Source organism: Meles meles, chromosome 9, assembly GCF_922984935.1.
Source record: "Meles meles chromosome 9, mMelMel3.1 paternal haplotype, whole genome shotgun sequence".
Classification (NCBI taxonomy): domain Eukaryota; kingdom Metazoa; phylum Chordata; class Mammalia; order Carnivora; family Mustelidae; genus Meles; species Meles meles.
Window position 1 is genome coordinate 56506549 of NC_060074.1, and position 20421 is coordinate 56526969.

The 20421-nt window shown below is 38.2% G+C and overlaps 1 protein-coding gene across 8 annotated transcripts in view; it reads left to right on the forward strand.

Moving 5' to 3' along the window:
* PKP4 (plakophilin 4) overlaps nucleotides 1-20421 on the forward strand; it is a 240409-nt gene that overhangs the window by 188923 nt on the left and 31065 nt on the right. For 5 of the 8 annotated variants that reach the window (XM_046018367.1, XM_046018372.1, XM_046018370.1 and 2 more), the window contains 4 exons: nucleotides 2147-2335; nucleotides 4331-4550; nucleotides 12291-12423; nucleotides 13532-13745. In XM_046018367.1, the coding sequence (XP_045874323.1) occupies nucleotides 2147-2335; nucleotides 4331-4550; nucleotides 12291-12423; nucleotides 13532-13745 (756 nt within the window). The remainder of the gene's footprint in view (nucleotides 1-2146; nucleotides 2336-4330; nucleotides 4551-12290; nucleotides 12424-13531; nucleotides 13746-20421) is intronic. The other 3 variants (XM_046018369.1, XM_046018374.1, XM_046018371.1) reach the window with 1 other exon arrangement.

The window sequence follows — 20421 nt, forward strand, 5'->3', positions numbered from 1 at the left end:
TATTGTAACAAGTGAATATTTACTGGATGCTTTTTAGAATTATCAACAAGCTCATTTTGTTACCTTTACCATAAAATTATAGTAAGTATGTACAAATATTTGTGAATCCAATCATACTGCATGGTTTCCAGTGAAGAATCTAGCCAGATCCTTGCAGAGCAACACTGTAACATTCTGAGAATGCTGCAGAATGCTTTAGTCTTATTTCACGAACTGTGGAGAATGGTGGGAGCGTGGCGGCTCAGATGACTTCAGGAGCATCTAGCGCTGGTGCCCAAGTGTTGAGTGATCTACAGAATCCCACAGCAAATCACAAGAATTTGTGGCTCCACTGAGTGTTAAAATAACACCTTGTGTTGAAAAGATTACCAAGGACCGGGTCTGTTTACCTGCCTACTTTATATCACCATTGACAAATACAGTGCCTGCACCTTCATTCAAAATACTCATGGGATCCATAAAGAAACGGAGGGTTCCTCTACTAAGAGGAATGTGAAATCTGCAAGTGAATAAGAAACTGAAATCCCCAAATGAGAACTTTACAGTAAGGATCACAATATCATCTTTAGAGTTATATTGACTCCCATGTCCCCCTGGTGGGCTGACCTGGCCCTTTAATTCATGGAGGGCTCTGCTGAGTTCAAGATTGCTCACACCATGTCTCCTTGAGCCTTGAGGGTTTGCTGTGTCCAGTGTTGGGAATTTTCTCTCAACCCTATCAGGAAGCAGTTCTGTGATGGGGATGAATCAGACTTCTTTTTGGGCTCTCAGTTTCCTTGGTTTCAAAATGAGGTTTGGCCAGACCATCTCCCAATTGTATGATTGTTTAATCCTATGATCTTCATTTTAGCAAGTAGAGAGCCAGTAGCTAAAACCCACATTGGTTCATTTAGATTCTTTCCATGTCTCATTGCTGTCCAGGGTAGGTAATAATAATCATTCATCTCAGAAGCTCTGCATATTCGAAACTTTCTTGCCACTCCTCAGTAAGCAGCAGTATCACTCATGTTCAGGCCCATTTGCTTTTAGTTCTGATATGATTAACAGAGCTAATAGGAGGTGAATGATCCTATCTTTTTGTAATTAGTTATTGTGTCAATTATTTGCAGTCTTTTAAAAAAACAAGTGCTGACTTCAGATATGTTTATGCTTTCTCTTGCTCATATTTGGAATGTAACCTTAGTATTCTTACTAAGTGATAGACTTTACTTCCTAATATTGACAAATCATAAACTTCAGAGCATCATAATATTGAATGTACTAATTTACTTTCTCTAAGAAAATAAAATGTTTGGGTTTGAACTGTACTTTTTTTTTAATCACAAGTCCCATTTTAAAAATGTTGACCTTTTAGTTATTAGCAATTTAAATGAAAAAATATTTCAAATGATTTGGTATTGATGTACTAACTTTGTACTTTTCCTTTGCACTAGAAGGAAGGTAAACAAGAAGCTGGCATGTGGGTTCCTGCAAAAACAGCTATGTTTGTTAAAAAAAAAAAAGGAAAAATACAGTAATGACAAATAGTAATATAATACCTCATAATATTTAACAAACGTTATTAGTTCACTGATAATATTCTGAATTTTGTAACATAAAATTTCATGTTTCCCTGTAAAACTCATGGGTGAATTGAGAGACATATTCAAAAGTGTTCTTGAACATCAGCCTTTATCAAGCACTATTATGTAGACATTGTCTTAGATGTTGAGATTTAAGAGGTGTGGGACATGGGGGGCCCTGCCCCCAAAGAGCTGGTAGTCCAGTTCTGTGGAGCAGCAAAGAGAACAGCGTGAACCATTTTCTTATGTTTTAACAATGAAAATTGTGTAACAGTAGAAGAGGACATTGTCTTTTTGGTCACCATGATAAAATAGTTTACATTTGTAGGATGGATTTCAGAGTAGCAAACCATCTAATAATTTCCTATTTTTTCTTACAAAATTTACCTTTATCTGGCTGCCAGAGAAAGTTTGCCTCTAAGAATATATATGGTGTCTTTCATATCTGGCATCCTCCTTTTTGTAAAGGAGGTTTGGTGTTTAGACTTAACATTTGGTCCTCTTGGTAAGGTCCTATTAATTGAGGCTTTTAACCTCAGCACAGTTTTCTCAATTTCTTAATGACGTTATTTTCCTGCCTGCAGGCTTACGGAGTTCCTACGCTAGTCAGCACAGCCAGCTTGGGCAAGACCTTCGTTCAGCTGTGTCTCCTGACTTGCACATCACTCCTATATATGAGGGGAGGACCTATTACAGCCCAGTGTACCGCAGCCCAAACCACGGGACCGTGGAGCTCCAAGGATCTCAGACAGCACTGTACCGCACAGGCTCAGGTGGGCCTCGGCGCAGTTCAGCTTGATTCCCAAACGTATATGCACAAGAGCAGAAGACTTTTATTGAGATTGGGTGCCCTGTTAGTACGAAATCATGTTGCCCATTTGACTGTCAGATAAGCAGCTGTGACAGCTGATCGATAAACAGTAAAATAGAAGTTCGTGTTGTACCTATTTATAGGCGATATTTTTTTTAACCGTAGTTTTATCTAATCGGTGAACATGGTGATTATACTATTAATTCACAAATAAGTTTATAGAGCTCTAAATCTGACTCCCCTCGGGTTTAAAACATACCAGATCTAGAAAGGAAAACCTTTGTTGGAATATTCCTTTGTGATTTTTGTTGCCTGGAACGTGTATTTAGAGAAGATCCCTTTATGAGTTATTTGCCTGTCTTCAATTTAGCTTGTATGCAGCCCAAGTGTATTTCGTATTACTCCTTTTTTAAGATACTAGATGTCCTCTGAATGTCTAAGTGTAGAGTGAAATAAATATTCTTTGTGATGGACCCTATCTGGGACAAAATAGAATAACAGCATTTATAAAAATAAGGAGCTAATGCCTCACACCCAGGCACCCCCACTCTCACATATATCCCACACCATAGTGGCTGATAGAGCAGAAGCTATACCCATGGCCATGTGAGCTGCCAGATTGTGCTGCAGGTCTGGCTCATGGAATCCCAAGACTCGCCGACCCTTCCTTCCTTCTTTCTTTCTTTCTCTTTTTTTCTTTTTGAAAAGAGCTAGTACAGGGATGCCTGGTCGACTCAGTTTTTTTTACCATCCCACTCTTGGTTTCAGCTCAGGTCATGATTTCAGGATTGTGGGATTGAGCCCTTTGTCAGGCTCCACACTCAGCAGAGTCTGCTGGAGATTATCTCCCTCTGCTCCTCCCCCTGCTCACGCTCCATCTATCTCTCTCTTTATTCTCTAAAATAGATAAATAAAATCTTTAAAAGCAAAAGAGATAGGACAGATTTATTAACATGCCCACAGTGATAACCCCATAAAGGCATAACTCTAGGAGGCATACCTCCAGAACACCAGGAGAGAGGAGACTGTATCTGAACTGATTCTTTGCCAAACACTGACAGTTTGGTCTGTTGCAGGATTTTTCTTCTAATAAAATGTACCAATTTTTAATAGTTATTAATGAAGAAATATTGTACTTGTTGTGTTCTATAAATTGAGGGATTTTTTAAAGGATCTAATTGGCTTTATTTAATGATTGGTAATTCAGCATCCTATCAAGCAAGTAGAAGGGAACTCCCAAGGAATTTCTTTCATAGGATTAAGAAATAAATAATGTTATTAAAATCATTTAATTGCGGGAAGAATACATCTACAATCACTGGAGAGATACCTTTTCCAATAATTAAGAAAGAACTATTACATACAGTATGCAGTACCCTTATACATAGCATTATGCAAAAATGTAGGGGAGTAGCTATAGAAGAATTTGCTGTATCAGTCTTCTTATGAAGTAAATTTTCCAGTATTATTAAAATCCTAAGGTCTATAAATAAAATGTATATCAAAATAAGTAACTTGTTTATGCTTCATGTTCGAAGTTTGACCTCAATTATCTACAGACTTGAATAATTGTTTTTTCTTACTAAAATGAAATTATGACATTTTGTCATTTATTTCTCAAATTAGTTTAATTCTTTTCCTGTATTTCCCTTGCGCTTTTGTTACTAAATCTTAATAAACATAGTAAGCTCAATCATGTAAGCAGATTTATCATTTTATTTTTATTCTTTTCTGCTAATGAAATTGGCATATTGTTTGTGTATATTAAAAACCTAAGTAAGTTCCTTTTTAGCACTAATGAGCTAAATTGGTAAAATCTGAATTGGTAATATTGATGAAATCTATAAAGCATTGTTAAATTGTTAAAAACTGTAATCCTTCTTAAAAATAGTTTTACTTTGGAAAGTATCACCTCATGGAGAATATACTAATCATTTTAAAAATACTGGCTTTCTAGTAGGTGTTGGAAATCTGCAAAGGACATCCAGCCAACGAAGCACCCTTACATACCAAAGAAATAATTATGCTCTGAACACAACAGCTACCTATGCGGAGCCCTACAGGCCAATACAATACCGAGTGCAAGAGTGCAATTATAACAGGCTTCAGCACGCAGCACCGGCTGACGATGGCACCACGAGATCACCATCAATAGACAGCATTCAGAAAGACCCCAGGCAAGTACTGGTTAGGAGTCTGCAGAATACTACAGTATCATGGGCATTAATGGTTCCTTCCTTCTGGCTTTTTTTCAAGTTGCTGAGTCTATTATAGTATCAGTTAACTCGTTATCGCTAGTATTTCCAGTTGTATTTTAACACTGTCGGTCATTGAGTTTAATTTCATTTTAAAGATCGATTCCTTCTTTCAATACCTTAATAGTAAGTTGGAGAATACACAGGTCTGCATGAATATCTGCAGCATTCATCACTGACATACTTCAGCGAGACAACTCCCTGGGATAACCTCTTGGTCCGAATTATATGAAAGATTTTAAAGGATCATTTTACCCCTTTTCCTTTATCCTGACTTGTTAGATGAGGGCTTCAGAAAAAAACGTATGGTGTTTTTTTGTTGTTTTTTGTTTTTGGGTTTTTTTTTAAATTTTTATTTATTTATTTGACAGATCACAAGTAGGCAGAGAGGCAGGCGGGGTGGGGAGACGCAGGCTCCCTGCTGAGCAGAGAGCACGAAGCGGGGCTGGATCCCAGGACCCTGAGATCATGACCCCAGCCGAAGGCAGAGGCTTAACCCACTGAGCCACCCAGGCGCCCCACGTATGGTGTTTTAAACTGGAAAAGACCAGTGTTGCGTACATTTTGAATCGTACTAGTCAATGCTGTGTTGTGTTTTTATTAACTATTAACTTCTGCCATTTAGGAGAAAATAGTTGACAAGAAATTCTTATATTTTAAAAGCAAAAAATGGCCAGTGGTACATGTTTCCTCCTTTTAATTTTATTTGGCCATGTAGAAAGCCTGTTTATTAAGATAAGTATGAGTCATTTGGTACTTGATTGATTTTGAAAAATAGCCTCATCTGTAATGAGAGCCATTTAAAATATTCAGGAAATAAAAAAGATATTTAGAAACTGAAAGAGAATTTTAATTTCTGAAAGAGTGGAATTATTGCTAAATTTTAAGCAGCTTGAGTATTATATGAAGGCATATATTAGCAAGATTTCATTCACTCTGCCTACAAATTGTTGTTTTACTGGAAAATTGTTATAATTATCAATTCATTTTCAGCAACCTACCAACTTATTCTAATAATTCTAATTTGTGAATTAAATACATGAGTGAGATTTTGCTCATTAAAACAAAATAAAAGTACTTTTGAGTTGAATGGGAAACCCACTGCTTCACTAAAACTGTTCCACCTGATCACTCTTTTTCCTAAAGTTCTTTATAGTTCATACATTCATTTGGTTCTGCTAGTCCGTGTTCTTGCCGTTTTAAGGGTTTTTAAATAATTTGTCTTATAGTACCTCCAATATAATTAAGTCAAAAATACCTTTGTATGATTTCATTTTTTAAACCCTCAAAATGACAAAATACTTAGGGACCCTAATAGATGCAAAAATTCCCAAAAGTGTTTTAAATTATAGGCAATTTAGACCATACGTCAGCTGAACCTACAGAGAAAAGAATAGCTATCCAGAAGGACAGTGAAGTGTGATTAGAGTTCTGAGTTTAATATGTGTCCCTGAAGACTTTAGTTTTGACCTCTGATATAAGTTGATTCACTATAAATAAGGATTTTGTGTATGATAATATACTTCAGTTATTCATAGTATGATAATTTTGTAGTCTAATGCATAAAACTGTTATGGCTAGCTTTGATTGTGTGAAACTTCACTGATAATGCATTTGGTAAGATGAATAAATGATTATTTTATAATAATTGTGTTTATACTAGATGAAACTAGAATCCAGGTGAATCTGAAATTTAAATATTCAAACCAAAAAAGCTCATGACAGCTTTTAATTTTTAGTTTTGAAAATAGCAAACTTGAAGTAATATCTTTAGTCATTTCTAAGCCCATGTTCTTTACCATTAATGCTGCATTATAATTAACCTGAAAATTTCTTATAAGACTAAAGGAGTTATTGATGTTTTCTATATAAGTGGAAATCTGTGTTGTCTAGGATAGAAGCAAAATTGATTAGTAGTATAAGTGACACATCTAGAAGGAGTAACCAAAGTACTTCCTATGGAAAGTGATAGTGACATAAAGAATAATAGCATTCATGGTGGTTTCTTTTGAGCAGGGCCTGATCTGTGGAAAATAATTCCATTCACTGTCCCTTTGACCTTTATATTGTCAAATATTTTACATCTACGTCCATAATAATACTCATAGCCTTATTATTTTTTGCTCTAAATATTCAATTCTCTTTTAAGGAAATTAAGAGAAGTAAGAAATAGTGATCTTGATATTTACTTCATATTTACCACGTATAGTTCTCTCTCCAAGCAGGTTAAATGTAAAAAAAAAAAAACAACCCACATAACTAGGCCTGTCAGAGTAAAATTGCTGAAAGTCAAAGATAAAGAGAAAGACAGCCAATGAGAAGGTATATTACATAGTAAGAATGATGATTTCTCATCAGGAACTGATGGAGGTCTGAAGACAATGAATGGCATTTTTTAAAGAACTGAAAGGGAAAACCCACACCTGTCAATCCTGAAATTTATATCTAGTAAAAATATCCTTTAAAAATGAATTAAAAAAAACATTTTCAGATAAATTAAAGCTAAGAGAATTTGTTGTTGGCAGTCACACAACAAGAAAGGCTAAAGGAAGGGTTAGGCTGAGGGAAATGGGTTGAGATGGAAACCTGAGGTTACTATGTAATATACCTTCTCATTGGCTGTCTTTCTCTTTATCTTTGACTTTCAGCAATTTTACTCTGACAGGCCTAGTTATGTGGGTTGTTTTTTTTTTTTTACATTTAACCTGCTTGGGTTTCACTGAGATTTTTTTGAATGTAGGTTGATAATTTTTACCAAAACTGGAACATCTTTAACCATTATTGCTTTTTCTGCCCCAAAGTCATTCTCCCCTGGAATAAGCTGACATTATCCTATAGGTTACTAAGGCTCTGTTTATATTTTAAAGTCTTTTTTCTCTATATTCTTCATATTGGTATTTTTTATTGATCTGTCTTCATAATTTACTGTCTTTTCTTCTATAGTCTCCACAATCTGTGCTTAAGCCCATGTAGTGAATTTTTTATTTCAGATATTTGAATTTGGTTGGTTTTTTTTTATAGTTTCCATGTGTCAGAAGACATTCATCTGTTCATTCCCTACATGTATGTTTTCCTTTTTTTTTTTTTTTTTTTTTTTGGTATTGTTTTGTTGGGTTTTGTTTTTTGTTTTTTGAGCACATCTATAATGACCATTAGAGTCCTCCTCTGATAATTCCAACATCTGGGTTTTCTCTGGGTCTGTTTCTGTTATTTGGGTGTTTTGTTTTCTTTTGTTTTTACATCTTTGTGGGTTACATTTTCCTATTTTTTTTAAGATTTTATTTATTTATTTGACAGAGAGAGATTACAAGTAGTCAGAGAGGCAGGCAGAGAGAGGGGAGGAAGCAGGTTCCCTGGCAGGCAGAGAGCCTGATGTGGGGCTCGATCCAGGACCCCGGGATCACAACCCAAGCCAAAGGCAGAGGCTTTAACCCACTGAGCCCCCAGGTGCCTCTCCTATTTTCCTTTTATGTGGAGAAGTTTTAAATCATTTGCTAATTATTGGTGCATGATAACATTGTAGGGACTCTGGATTCTGTTGTCTCCTATTAGGGTTCTGAGTTTGGTTGCAGCAGATAAGTAGATTACTGACAGATGCTTTTGATCCTGTCAAGACTGGTTTTGTTCTTCTAGGATGGGTCCGTTCCAGGTTTGTTTTACTCCAAGTGTATTCTTCTACTCTGTGGCATAGTTCTTTGTGGAGACTAAATCTTGGAGTGCTCCATGAGGTTTGCTCTGACTGGGCTGGAGGTCCAGCATCACATGGCATATGCTCGGCTCTGTCCTCCAACAGCTACTCCACCAACCTGTACATGTGTCATGGACATGTACAGCCCAGCACTCAACTAAAGACTTGTGAGTAACCCTCCTGTAGGCCCAGAGAATCTCCTCTGCATTATTCCCTCCTCTCCTGTACCCTGCCCCACAAATCTGAACCACTTTGGCATCCCCAAATTCTAGTCTCTCCCTGTCAATTCGTTAAGTCCATTGCTTTATTTCATGGACTCAGCTTCCTGTGTCATGATTCAAAAAAATGTCCTCGGGCAGAAAGCCAGGGAATATGGGGCTGCTGTGGTGATTCCCTTTTCTCAAGAATTAAATTTTTGTGTCACCCATTGTCCAGGACCTAAAAACAGTTCCTTCCTACATTTAGTGGAAGGGCAAAGTGCAGTACCAGTTACTCTATCATGGCTGAAAACAGAAGTCTTGGCTTAGGTGGGATATTTTTGTTGTCTTTTTGTTTTTTAATTAATTTTTTTTTAATGTTCAGTTAGCCAGCATATAGTACATCATTAGTTTTTGCTGTAGTGTTCAATGATTCATTAGTTGCATATAACACCCAGTGCTCATCACCGCACGTGCTGGGCTTAGGTTTTAATGATGCAAAGCCTGCCATCCAGCCAGCCCATGAATTGATAGCAGTCTTTCCAGGGTAAATTTCTGCTGAAAACCAGGGTTGGAATTGATGTCAGCCAAGCCTAATTGCCCATCTCCAGCTGGAGCCCACCTTTTGTATTGTCTGGCCCTCATACTACCCAAGGATACCAGGAAGTCTTGACCACATCTATGCCATTTAAAGAGAAGAAAAATGTGTAATCGTTTAATGACTGTGAGTCATCAAGGAAAGATGAAGTCACACTCCTTGCACTCTGTTAACAGTTACAGCATAGTTTTACAAAATAGGCTTTAGACAGATTTTGACCAGAAATAGTTAACATAGTTAACAGTGCATAGAAGGGAATTTATTTATAATAGCGAATGACCCTATTTAGAATAGTTTCTTTTTTAGGGCTGATGAATATTAATAAAACATCCATCAATATTATTTCAAAGTATATAAAATATTCTAATATACATCATCACAATTTAATCATCACAGCCAACCTAAGAGGAAGGTAGAGATGATAGTTTTATTGTTCCTGTTACACAGGTAAGGAAAATAACACTCCAAATAATTAAGTAGTTTTCAAAATCACAAAGTAAATAAAAGACCTGGAACTTGAACATGGGCAATCTAACTCCAAATTCTGTGTTAGCCTGCCTCTCTTGGCATTTGTGGTATTCTTCTTGTTTATTAATGATATTCTCACCCAATCTGTCCCTCAAACCAGAAATCTCCATCTCACCCTTGCTTCACTTTTCTGAAAATGATCTGGCTGCTGTGCAAAGAGTAGATGGCTTGGGGGTGGGGGTGTTGTTTGAAGCAGAGAGAGCATATAGAAGACAGTTAGATGGGCCATTTAAGATGGAGAGAATGGGTGGGTTGGGTTTATACGAAATATTATAGAGATAGTCAACAAAGCTTGCTGATAGGTTGGATAAGAAGGATTTAGGAAAGAGAAGTCAAGAATGGCTCTATTTTGTTTTGAGCAAATAGTGGATAGTCTTCTTGTCCCCAGTATTTTCAGGTTTGTATTTTCTGATTCTAGTACATTCTCTACTTGGCCACCAGAGTTATCTTCCTTCTAAATGTGACCTTTTAAATGTTGCCTTCTCTCACTCTTCTGCCTCAAAACCTCTGCCTTCTGTTGCTTATGTGTAGGGGAAACATATAGACTACCTGGGTTTCACCCACTCGCTTCACTTAATTACTAATCCCAGTTCCTTGTCTCTATTAAATATTATTTAATAGTGCCTACCTCATGGGACAAGTCAAGGTAAATGAGGTAATGCATATAAACTTTATGCCATCAATAAATAATAACCATCAATAAATAATAACTCCTGTTACTGATATTAAGACTAAATTTTTAGTTGGGCATATAAGACTCTGTATCTGAAACGAATGCTTGTATCTTTCTAGCGCCTGCTATGGCACCTGCAGCACAGAAAGAATGCACTGTTCATTAGAATGGGTATGTCTGGGGCACCTGGGTGGCTCAGTGGGCTAGGCCGCTGCCTTCGGCTCAGGTCATGATCTCAGGGTCCTGGGATCGAGTCCCGCATCGGGCTCTCTGCTCAGCGGGGAGCCTGCTTCCCTCTCTCTCTCTCTCTGCCTGCTTGTGGTCTCTCTCCGTCAAATAAATAAATAAAATCTTTAAAAAAAAAAAAAAAAAAAAGAATGGGTATGTCTGTTTGTGCAGGGGTGGATTACCCCTTTGCAGTAGACAAGCAAGTGAATGCATGGAGCCTTCCCAGACCAAGAGAGACTCTAGGCCTTTATAAACTGCACAATAGAAGTATCACTGGGTTGCTAATTTAAAGGTTTAATGTTTATTCAGTATCCATTTTTTGGTTATAGTTCATTCTGTAGTCAAAGTCTGCAAATTTTTTGTTTTGTGAACCATTTCTAAGAAGTTGGTCTTCATATGATATAAGCATATATTCATATTTAACAAGGATCCCAAACAGTGAGCCAGTCCACTGACATTGGAAAATTCTAACAACGTGATATTACCTGAAAAGGCAGAGTATAAGAGTATATGAGCTTAGTATGATTGTATACTCGTTATACAAGAAGTTGGGGTAGCATAAGGGTTGCTAACACAAACTCTAAAAGCAGATTTCTGTGCTGTTGACAAGTTGAGTAACTTAAGACAAGTTGCTTAGCCTCTCTGTCTCAACCTCCATAGCTAAGTGGTTACAATAAGAATCAATGAATTAATACACATAAAGTGCCCAGAATAAGTACTCATGAACTAAGTGCTATTTAATTATTGAAAAATTATTGAAAATTAATTAATTTTAAATTATTAAAATTTTCAATTATTCAAAAATTATTTCAATTATATATTTCAGTTAAATATTTCAATAAAAATATTTCAATTATTCAGAAATTAATTATTGAAAAAAGTTCTGTAGACCCACACGCACATTTGCACACATGATAGAAAGAAAAAAAAAAAAAGACCAGCAGGAAATGTCAACAGTATTTTTTTTCTGGGTATAGAATTATTGATTAAATCTTTAAAATAATTTTCTATGCTTCTATCTTAGAATCAAGAGCAACATAAATATTAAGTTTCTTAAGAACCCTCAGGTGCAGGGCGCCTGGGTGGCTCAGTGGTTAAGCCTCTGCCTTCGGCTCAGGTCGTGATATCAGGGTCCTGGGATCGAGCCCCACATGGGGCTTTCTGCTCAGCAGGGAGCCTGCTTCCCCCCTCCCACTCTGCCTGCCTCTCTGCCTACTTGTGATCGCTCTCTCTCTCTGTCAAATAAATAAAATTTAAAATCTTAAAAAAAAAAGAAAAAAGAACCCTCGGGTGCATGTTATTTGCAGATTCCAGGCTGACACCAGACCTGCCCTGTTCCCACCAGCCTTTCTCTCTCTCTGCTCAGGCACGACTTCTCACCTGACTAAAGAGCGCCTGTTCACCTGAGCCTCGCACCGGCAAATTTCTGACACAGGAAGAAAGGCATAAAATTAGAATCGCAGAGGAAAAGGAGAATGGAGAAGTTTCTCATATTAAGAACTTCCTTTGTTCTCTTGAATCTCTTTCTGTGCATCCATTTATCATGATTTCTTTAAGGTCAGAAGCATCTGGGCCTCCGCACGTGTTGATCGGGGTGAGGGGGGGAGGGTTACTTACACTTCTATTTTAGGAGTCCTGTAACTTCCAGTTCTGGCCTCAGCCAAGCTTTTTTTCTCCTGACAAGTGCTTCCTCGAGTGCCTCGTTAAGGCATGGTCCTTCCTTTTTTGAAGCCGTGTTTTTCTTGCACAGGGAGTTTGCCTGGCGTGACCCCGAGTTGCCCGAAGTCATCCACATGCTGCAGCACCAGTTCCCGTCAGTGCAGGCGAATGCGGCCGCCTATCTGCAGCACCTGTGCTTCGGCGACAACAAAGTGAAAATGGAGGTACAGCCCCCGCGCCAGGCAGGCCCCCCTTCCGTGGAGCAGTCACATGCTTGTGTGCTTTAGAAATGACCAGATGCAGTTCAGAGGCCCTTTCCAAGGGATATTTTGGTATCAGCTACCCTGTTACTTCTTCGCCATGCACTGCAGTATTTCAGGAGAAACCAGGATGAGTATACTATACTCTTGGAGTGCTGTTAGCATTTTCAAATCATGTGTCCACCATTAGCTTATTTACAAAACATAAAGCAAAAATCAACTTAACCTGCATTTTTAGAGTAGTTTCCAAAAATCTACTAGATGAAAATTATGTGTGAAACTAGTGAGCTCATGTACTTGGCGAGGTTCTGGTCAAGATCTGTTCCAACATACAATTAAGTCATTACAGAGAATTTATAACCATTTCTAATACTGAGCCTATGTGCGTATTTTATTTGAGATTTTAAAGTTTTTTGGCATTTATAGAAATACAGTGAGTCATTGGTTATCAACTAGTGTCCTATGACATACAGATTCTTTCTTTTAACATCTTAGCATTTTCCCCCTGCACTGGCATATGGAACCTAAGTGTTTTTCATCAACCAACTATGCAAAACAACATACCAGTTACTGAGCTAAAGGTGGATAAAGGAAATAGAGCCCAGAAATATTTATGTAATGTACTAATTAATTATAAAATGGAAGATTAGGGAGCGTAGTCTAGAGAAAGCATTGTGTAAACCAAGTGACTTCAGTCAAAAATCCTTTCCTATATGTTACCTCAGATCCTATTCAACAACTTTGTTATGTTTGTGTATTTGCTCATTGCCCTCAGAAGTGTATGCATAATCCCTCTGTGTGTTTAGGAGGTTGGAGTAGGATTGTCCTAGCTACACATGGCCATTAATACACCTAGTTCTCCATTCCTTTCTTTAAGCCAAACCTAGAAAAACAGCTTCATCTTGGAGAGTGTCCTTAATGTTTATAAAAGATGTGTTACTTAGAATGAAAAGCAACCTTTTGAAATGATCTGGAGTTGTCCATTTCCCGTAATCTTTCCATAACATACTTTGTTTGATCACTGATTAATCATATGTCACTTAGTCCTGGTACCTGGTATTTTTCATTCTAGGTGTGTAAGTTAGGGGGAATCAAGCATCTGGTTGACCTTTTGGACCACAGAGTTTTGGAAGTTCAGAAGAATGCTTGTGGTGCCCTCCGAAACCTTGTTTTTGGCAAGTCTACAGATGAAAATAAAATAGCAATGAAGAATGTTGGTGGGATACCTGCCTTGTTGCGACTGTTGAGAAAATCTATTGATGCAGAAGTAAGGGAGCTTGTTACAGGTGGGTAAACAATGTGATCTTGTCCTGAAGGAAATGTTGCAAACTGTCTAGACGAGTATGGTGGCACTGGGAGGAAGTTGGGGGTTCTCAGTAGGAGATGATTGGAGGTGACTATAGGGCATGGCATGGCCGGTTGGGGCCTTTAAGTGTGTTCTTCCAGCAGACCCACAGTGCGGGATTGATTTGAAGTAGATGCACCTGACATCTGGGAGGGCTGTAGCCTGGAGGTAATCCTTGAACTGCATCGGTGATAGAAAGAAGGGGTGGCCAGTTGAAGAGGGAACAGTGAGAGAGACATTTCACCGCGAGGGCATGGTGGTCCAGGGTGGGGAGTGAGAGAACAGGAGGAAGCTTTGTCTTGAGAGACTGGAGTGTTGCAGCACTGTCAGCTGGGTTCAAAGGTTCTTGAGGTCCAGACGAAAGAACAGTTGTACAGCAAGGCAAATTAATGACAGCATTATTTATAATAGAGAGGGGGAAATGCTGAGTATTCGCTGATAGGAAAATTGTTCAATAAAGGACAGCACATTCACAGCAAAACTACAGACAAGGGTTAAAACATGCATTTGAGCTATCTGTGGCAACACAGATAAACACCCAGAAACACTGGCAGAATGATACACACAGCATGATACTGTTGGTGTAAAGTCTCTAATATGCATGTTGAGTCTATACATTAGTTTTTGGTATATACACATGCAGTACAGTTAAAATTTTTCACTGGAAGGACAGAAGCTAGGTTAAGGATAGTAGCTGCCTCTAGGGGTTGCAGGTAGAGAAAATGGGGTTGAGGGGTATCATCCAGCTCTGTTTCTTTAAAAAGAAAAACCTGAAACAAATAAGACAAAATATTATTTAACAAAACTAGATAGTAGTTACCTGGGTGTTTTATATTTGCAATGCTATTGTTCATGCTCGAGATACTTAATTTAAAATTTTCTAACAATGTTTTTTAAAAAAATGAATCCCATTCTCCACTTGCTTCCACTATGAAATTAGAGCTATAGGTTCTGTCAGATGTAACTCAGTAACACTTGGGAAGGTAGCAAACCATCATGAATCTAATATTTAAGGGGGATCAACTTTCTTATAAGGTATTAAAATGTGTAAAACACAGTACCCTGTGCTCCCAATAATATTGGTATGAAATTTACATAATAAAAGTAGAATACACTTTATGTATAATCCTAAATTCTGGAATGGACTGCCTGCGTTAATGTAGTTTGAATATTATTGTTTCAACACATCTAAATTACATATTGATTTATTGGTACGTTTTCTTTTTCAAATGTTTTGGGTGCATCAAACCCTCTCACACCAAAAAATAAATTATTTACACTTACATGTGTATGGCATATGTGTATAAAATGAAAATTAAGACAAACTAAATAGAATTAAGGGAAAGGAAGAATATAGACATAACCATTCTAGAAGTCAACACAATCACTGTGATTATGCCCCAAAATTAGCATTAAGTTCTCTGTTAGGGAGGTTTAGAGGAGGCAGCGTGTTTGAAGCATATGAGTGCTTTCTTCTCCATCACTTCGACCTTCCTGGGAACTTATCTAGATACTTTCTCCCTGTAATACCTGGGCAGCCAGTGAGCCGGCAGACTGACCTATGTGGACTCCCTGCGAGATCAGTGGTGATCCGCGGATATCCTGATGTTAGAAGCACAAGATTTGGTTCTCTTTTGATTAACTAGTCACGACAAATACACAGATTTTTTTCTCTTCTGTCATAATTTGTCACAGGAGGAATAAGTATTTGCTGGGTTTTTGTTTCTGAGGCTTTATCCTTGGGTGAAATGGTTACAGTACCTATCCTGAGCCAAGCTCAAGGAATTTGTAGGATTTAGTGATAAACAAGAAGCAAGTACATGAAAGTTTGGTGATTTCTTTTTCATTTGAGAGTAAATCCGATTTGTTTGAAGTAGAGAGCCAGACTTTACTACTAAGAGCTTTTAGATACTAATTCACCTGGCGCGTACTCTAGCTCTAAGTACTACTTTAGGCTTCCCTCCATGTTCCACTATTTCTGTGTGGGTGCAGTATTAGCTGCTGAGAACACAAGATGTTTTCATACATGGGCCCTAGCCTTGAAAGGAGGATATGAGTGTTTATTAATTCAAAAAGGTCTATTTCACCAGTAGATTATATTGATTTCAATGTAAAACTAGCAACAACCTCTGAATTTTTTTTTTTTTTTTAAACAACTGCCAGTTGGCTTTAGGCTTTAAGAAATATTTTTTGTCCATACTGTAGGAGAGGGAAAATTAGGAATTGCCTTTAAACTCTGTACTTTTACTCCTCATAATTTATACTGATAGAAGAGCTGATTGCTTACAAAAGATTCTCTTCAAAAGTTGTCTTTGCTTTGGAATGGGAGAGGCCAGTTTGTGAACACTTGACTCAGTTGACTATATATAAAGGAGTTGGACCAGAGGACTTCAGAAGTGAATTTCCAGCTCCAAAATGCTAAATATCAGCCTGAGTTTGATTTGTATATAAACATTATCCAGCTAATATGAAACTACAAAGTATAAATATAAATCTAGGATAGTTATGTGTGTGTGTGTGTGTGTGTGTGTGTGTTGCATGCACGCATGTATTTATAGACCCAAGATTTATGAAGACAAGAAAAATTATATGTTCACATTTTTCAGTTCCAGAATTTAGTGGTACCACCTTTAAATGCTGTTAGGTAATTTTAAAAAAAATAAGTAGTCCCTGAAGTGTTTGAGAGCATGACAATATCAAGACACCCTTGCACTCTTTCATTAACTCTTTCCTCAAGTGAAATACTCATAAGCCATCTTTGAACCACAGAATCACAGGGTTGGAGGGGACCTCAAAATAAATTCTGTCCCTTCAGCTATCCAATGCATGTATCCCTTGCACAGCTTCCAAGTAAAGTAGCTACCCATGATGGGCTTGGGCCCAAAGGGACAGAGAACCCACCACTCTGTGGGGTTAAGACTGAGTAGCATGTTATCCAAAGAGCAACAAGAAGACATTAAGTATGGCTTGAGAAGGCAAGAAAGGTGGGCCCTCAGGAGCTCATCTGAGCTAGGAACAGCCCTAGCAGAGAAGACCAGTAGGCCCTAAATCCAGCATCCCAGATCTCTCCTAACCCGGAAAGTGTGTCTCACTCCAGACCATTCTCATTAAAGCATGTCTGCTCCAAACATGGGCAGCTGGGCGCTATGTGACCACATCACTTGGCAGGCCATATGAGCTGCCCATCTCCTGTGAAATCTTCTTTGAAAACAGAACGTTATTCTTCCAAACGTCAATATTCTGCAGTGTGTCCACAAATCACTCTGGCCCTGGCCAGCCTTAACAATGCTTGCCCTTCACAGGTGTGGTTTAAGAGTTCCTTAGTTGGGGTTATAGTCAGTTTAGGATCGTGCATTGTTAAAGCACAATGAACTGCTGTATGTTCAAAATATTGTGTTTTCTGAAAATTACTATCCCCTTTGAAACTAATTGGGTATTTTATTCTTAGTAGTAAGTAATTCCACCTAGTTATTAATCCAAAGACATGTTTTTTTTCTGGTCCCCTTTGTTTCAGTTTGGCATTTTAATGTATGTAAATGAAGAAATTTTAGCTGTATTTTAGCTGTTATTTTAAAAAGATGCCTCACCTTTGCTTGGAATGTAATAAATGCCCAGCACCTGCATTTTGGACCACATCTTTATTGGCAAGGAAAAATGCTTTTTCCGAGGTGTATTTTCTCAAGACAGTATGGCTGTCATTGTTAATTAAAATGGTCCTCTAATAATGTAACAGGATTCTTGTGTTTTTTTAATTGTGTTGAATATTTTCCAGGTTGAAACCTGATGAGCTTTTTTTTTAGTAATTGCTAATCTATATGGGTGCTTGGAGTGGGTCTTTTGGTTTTGGGTTGTTTTGTTTTGTTTTTTAAATATATATATAATCACAAAGACAATTTTTGCCTTTATTGTGCTTAAACTTGAAAGCTGCATGAAGTATGGTTGTTCCCAGTCGGGTTATAAAATGAATGTCTTCTAGGCCACACACTATGGGTGGAAAGTGGGAACATCTTGTCACTAGAAAAGATATGTGGAACTCATTTGCTCAAGATAATTAAATAGTGTTTCTAAGCCAGGAAATATGAGTTTCGAGTTATTGAGCATCCTAAAAGCATCACTTTTTAGAAGCTATCGAAACTGATAGTGCACAGAATCCAGAGGCCTATGTTTTAACATACCAGATGTCCTAAAACTACCACACTTCTATTATCCCTATTAACACTAGTGTTAAATATCAAAAAGTAGCCTTTGTTCTTGAATAATAATTGAGTTTGTTTAAATGACTGCTATATTCACATTCTTTCCAATTTAGCAAGTGATTATTCATCCATATGGCTAAGTAAAATATTTCCACACTGTTTATTTAAAAATTTTTGGATGCTAGCAGTGGATTTCAGAAACTATGCAGAACATGAAATTAGGTTTACTCCCTTACCGATCATTAGCGCCATGTTTCTAATTAGGTAATAAATTAAGAGGAAAATGATAGCCCTGCACTAAGGAAGGGTAGATGGGCCAGGCTAAAGTTGAGCAAACAGTAGGATGTTCTATAAAGAGCAGGAGCTTAGTGGACATGCATTCAGCCATTTGGACTGTTAAGTGCCATTACGGGATGAAATAATTTACTAAACATGTCCCCTTGGTCTAATTATTATGCCTTCAAAAAAGTCATTTCTTCTTTGGTCCAGAGAGGAGTTAGCCTATTTCTCTCCTGCTTTTCAGGGACCACTAGAGCCAGCAGGTGTTACATGGGGAATTTCCAGAAATCCAGCACTACCTCTTTCCAATTCCCAGCCAACGTCAGTGGGATCCTTAACTACTTGCCCCACTTTATAAAATAGGAACAACAGAATCCTGTGCTTTCTTATTTACTGAACATTTCAAACCATAAAAATTGGTAATAAATAAAATGACAAAGAAGTTTAATTGGTAACAAGACAAAATGGTGTCTTATAAATGGGACAGCTCCTGATGCAGAGTCATAGAACTTTGAACTGGAAAGGGCCTTAAAGAAATCTTCTATTCTTCCCCCCTATATTGCAGATGAGAAACTGGGGTCCAGAACGATTGAGTCATGGCTGGGTTCTTGGCATGTAGGCCGGAGCATGTCCTTCCCTGCCTCTTCCTCTGCCTCCTCCCTGTCCCTTCTCTGGGCCACTGAAAAGCGCTGAGCAGGGGCAGAATCTGGGGGTGTACCAGCCCATTTTCAAGTGTCATCTCCCTTAATTCTTTCACATTACCACCAAAAAGGAAAGGAAAAAACACCTTTTACTTACCTTTACTTTTACTTTACTTTCGCCTGAGAATGTAGAGAAATGTGTTTGAATTTGGCCACTAGCACGGTCACATCAAACCACTGAGTGGGTATAATCAGAGAGTGTCAGGTTGCTTAGAAAACATGAAATGTGATTTTAGTCTTGTGAATATTTCAAGATTTATAGTATGACAGATTTAAGTATGAAAAGATTCAACCTTGTAAGTAGAATATAACCTTCCTATTTTATGTGTAGGCTTCTAAATGCCAAGGAAAATGAGGCAGTCAAGTGGGGGGGGGGGTCTCAGAGGTCCCTACAGAACCCAGGTGGTCAGCTGTTGGTCAAAACAGAATTTCTAAGCACAAGAGAGGCCCCACAGTGACACACTCCCTCGGGAGATCAGACTGCCAGTATATCTGAGAAAGATGAAGGCATATGACAAAAATCTAAAAAGAAGACGCCCAAGAGATGCCAGCCAGGTCTCTCGAGTACTTCGCAGTTTCTGAGTCTGTAGAACTTCTCATGGCTTAGTACTGGAGGTACATTTGCCTCTAGGCTTCTGCTGGCGCCAGACAGCTAGGTCGGCGATTTTGTGCCCATGAAGAAGCACATTCCTGGAACCCTTCAAAGTTAGCTATGGAACACGTAACTTCAGTGACTTTTTCTCAGGTACATCTCTAGGGTAGTAAATGACCTAATTCTGTGCCAGAGGCTGAAGTAACCTGAAGAACAACCAGGGTGGCCAGGTCGCTGCCCTCCCTGCCAGCTCGGCATCACTGTGATTCTCTCAGGAGTATTTCCCTGTGTGTGACCCCATTCGCTTTTACAAACTCCCCCGACGGAAAGAGCCATCTTTTACATCCCTTACGGGCATTTACATCCCTTACAGTCAGCAATTCTGAATTGCTGATTTATTTTCAGCAGAAATGCCTTTCCAGGGTCTGGAGGACTCCATAACTACATTATGTAGTTAATCCTTTCAACCCACCCATGAAGTTGCAAAATGACCTGAAATAAGAGTATGTTAAAATGTAAATGTGAGTCTGTAAATGGATCTCTAGAAATTGACAGATCTTTTCAAAGATGCTGTGATCTACCTTTGTATCTGAAAAATCACAGAAACACGGGCTAACCCTTCTGTTCTTTAAAGATTCTAAAGATCTATTACTCGTGTCCTTCAGCAGGGGAAAACTTAAACAGCAGGAGCAATCTCCTTCAGATTGAATATGTAGTCTAGAGCCCCACTGTGTGCAGCCTCTGCTGCTAGCCCAGGCCATGGGCTCCACACTGCCCCCTCCAGGGAAGATTCCTTCCACATCACTGAAGCGCCTTCTCACTCTTGCTGCTGAAACCAGATGTGGTGAC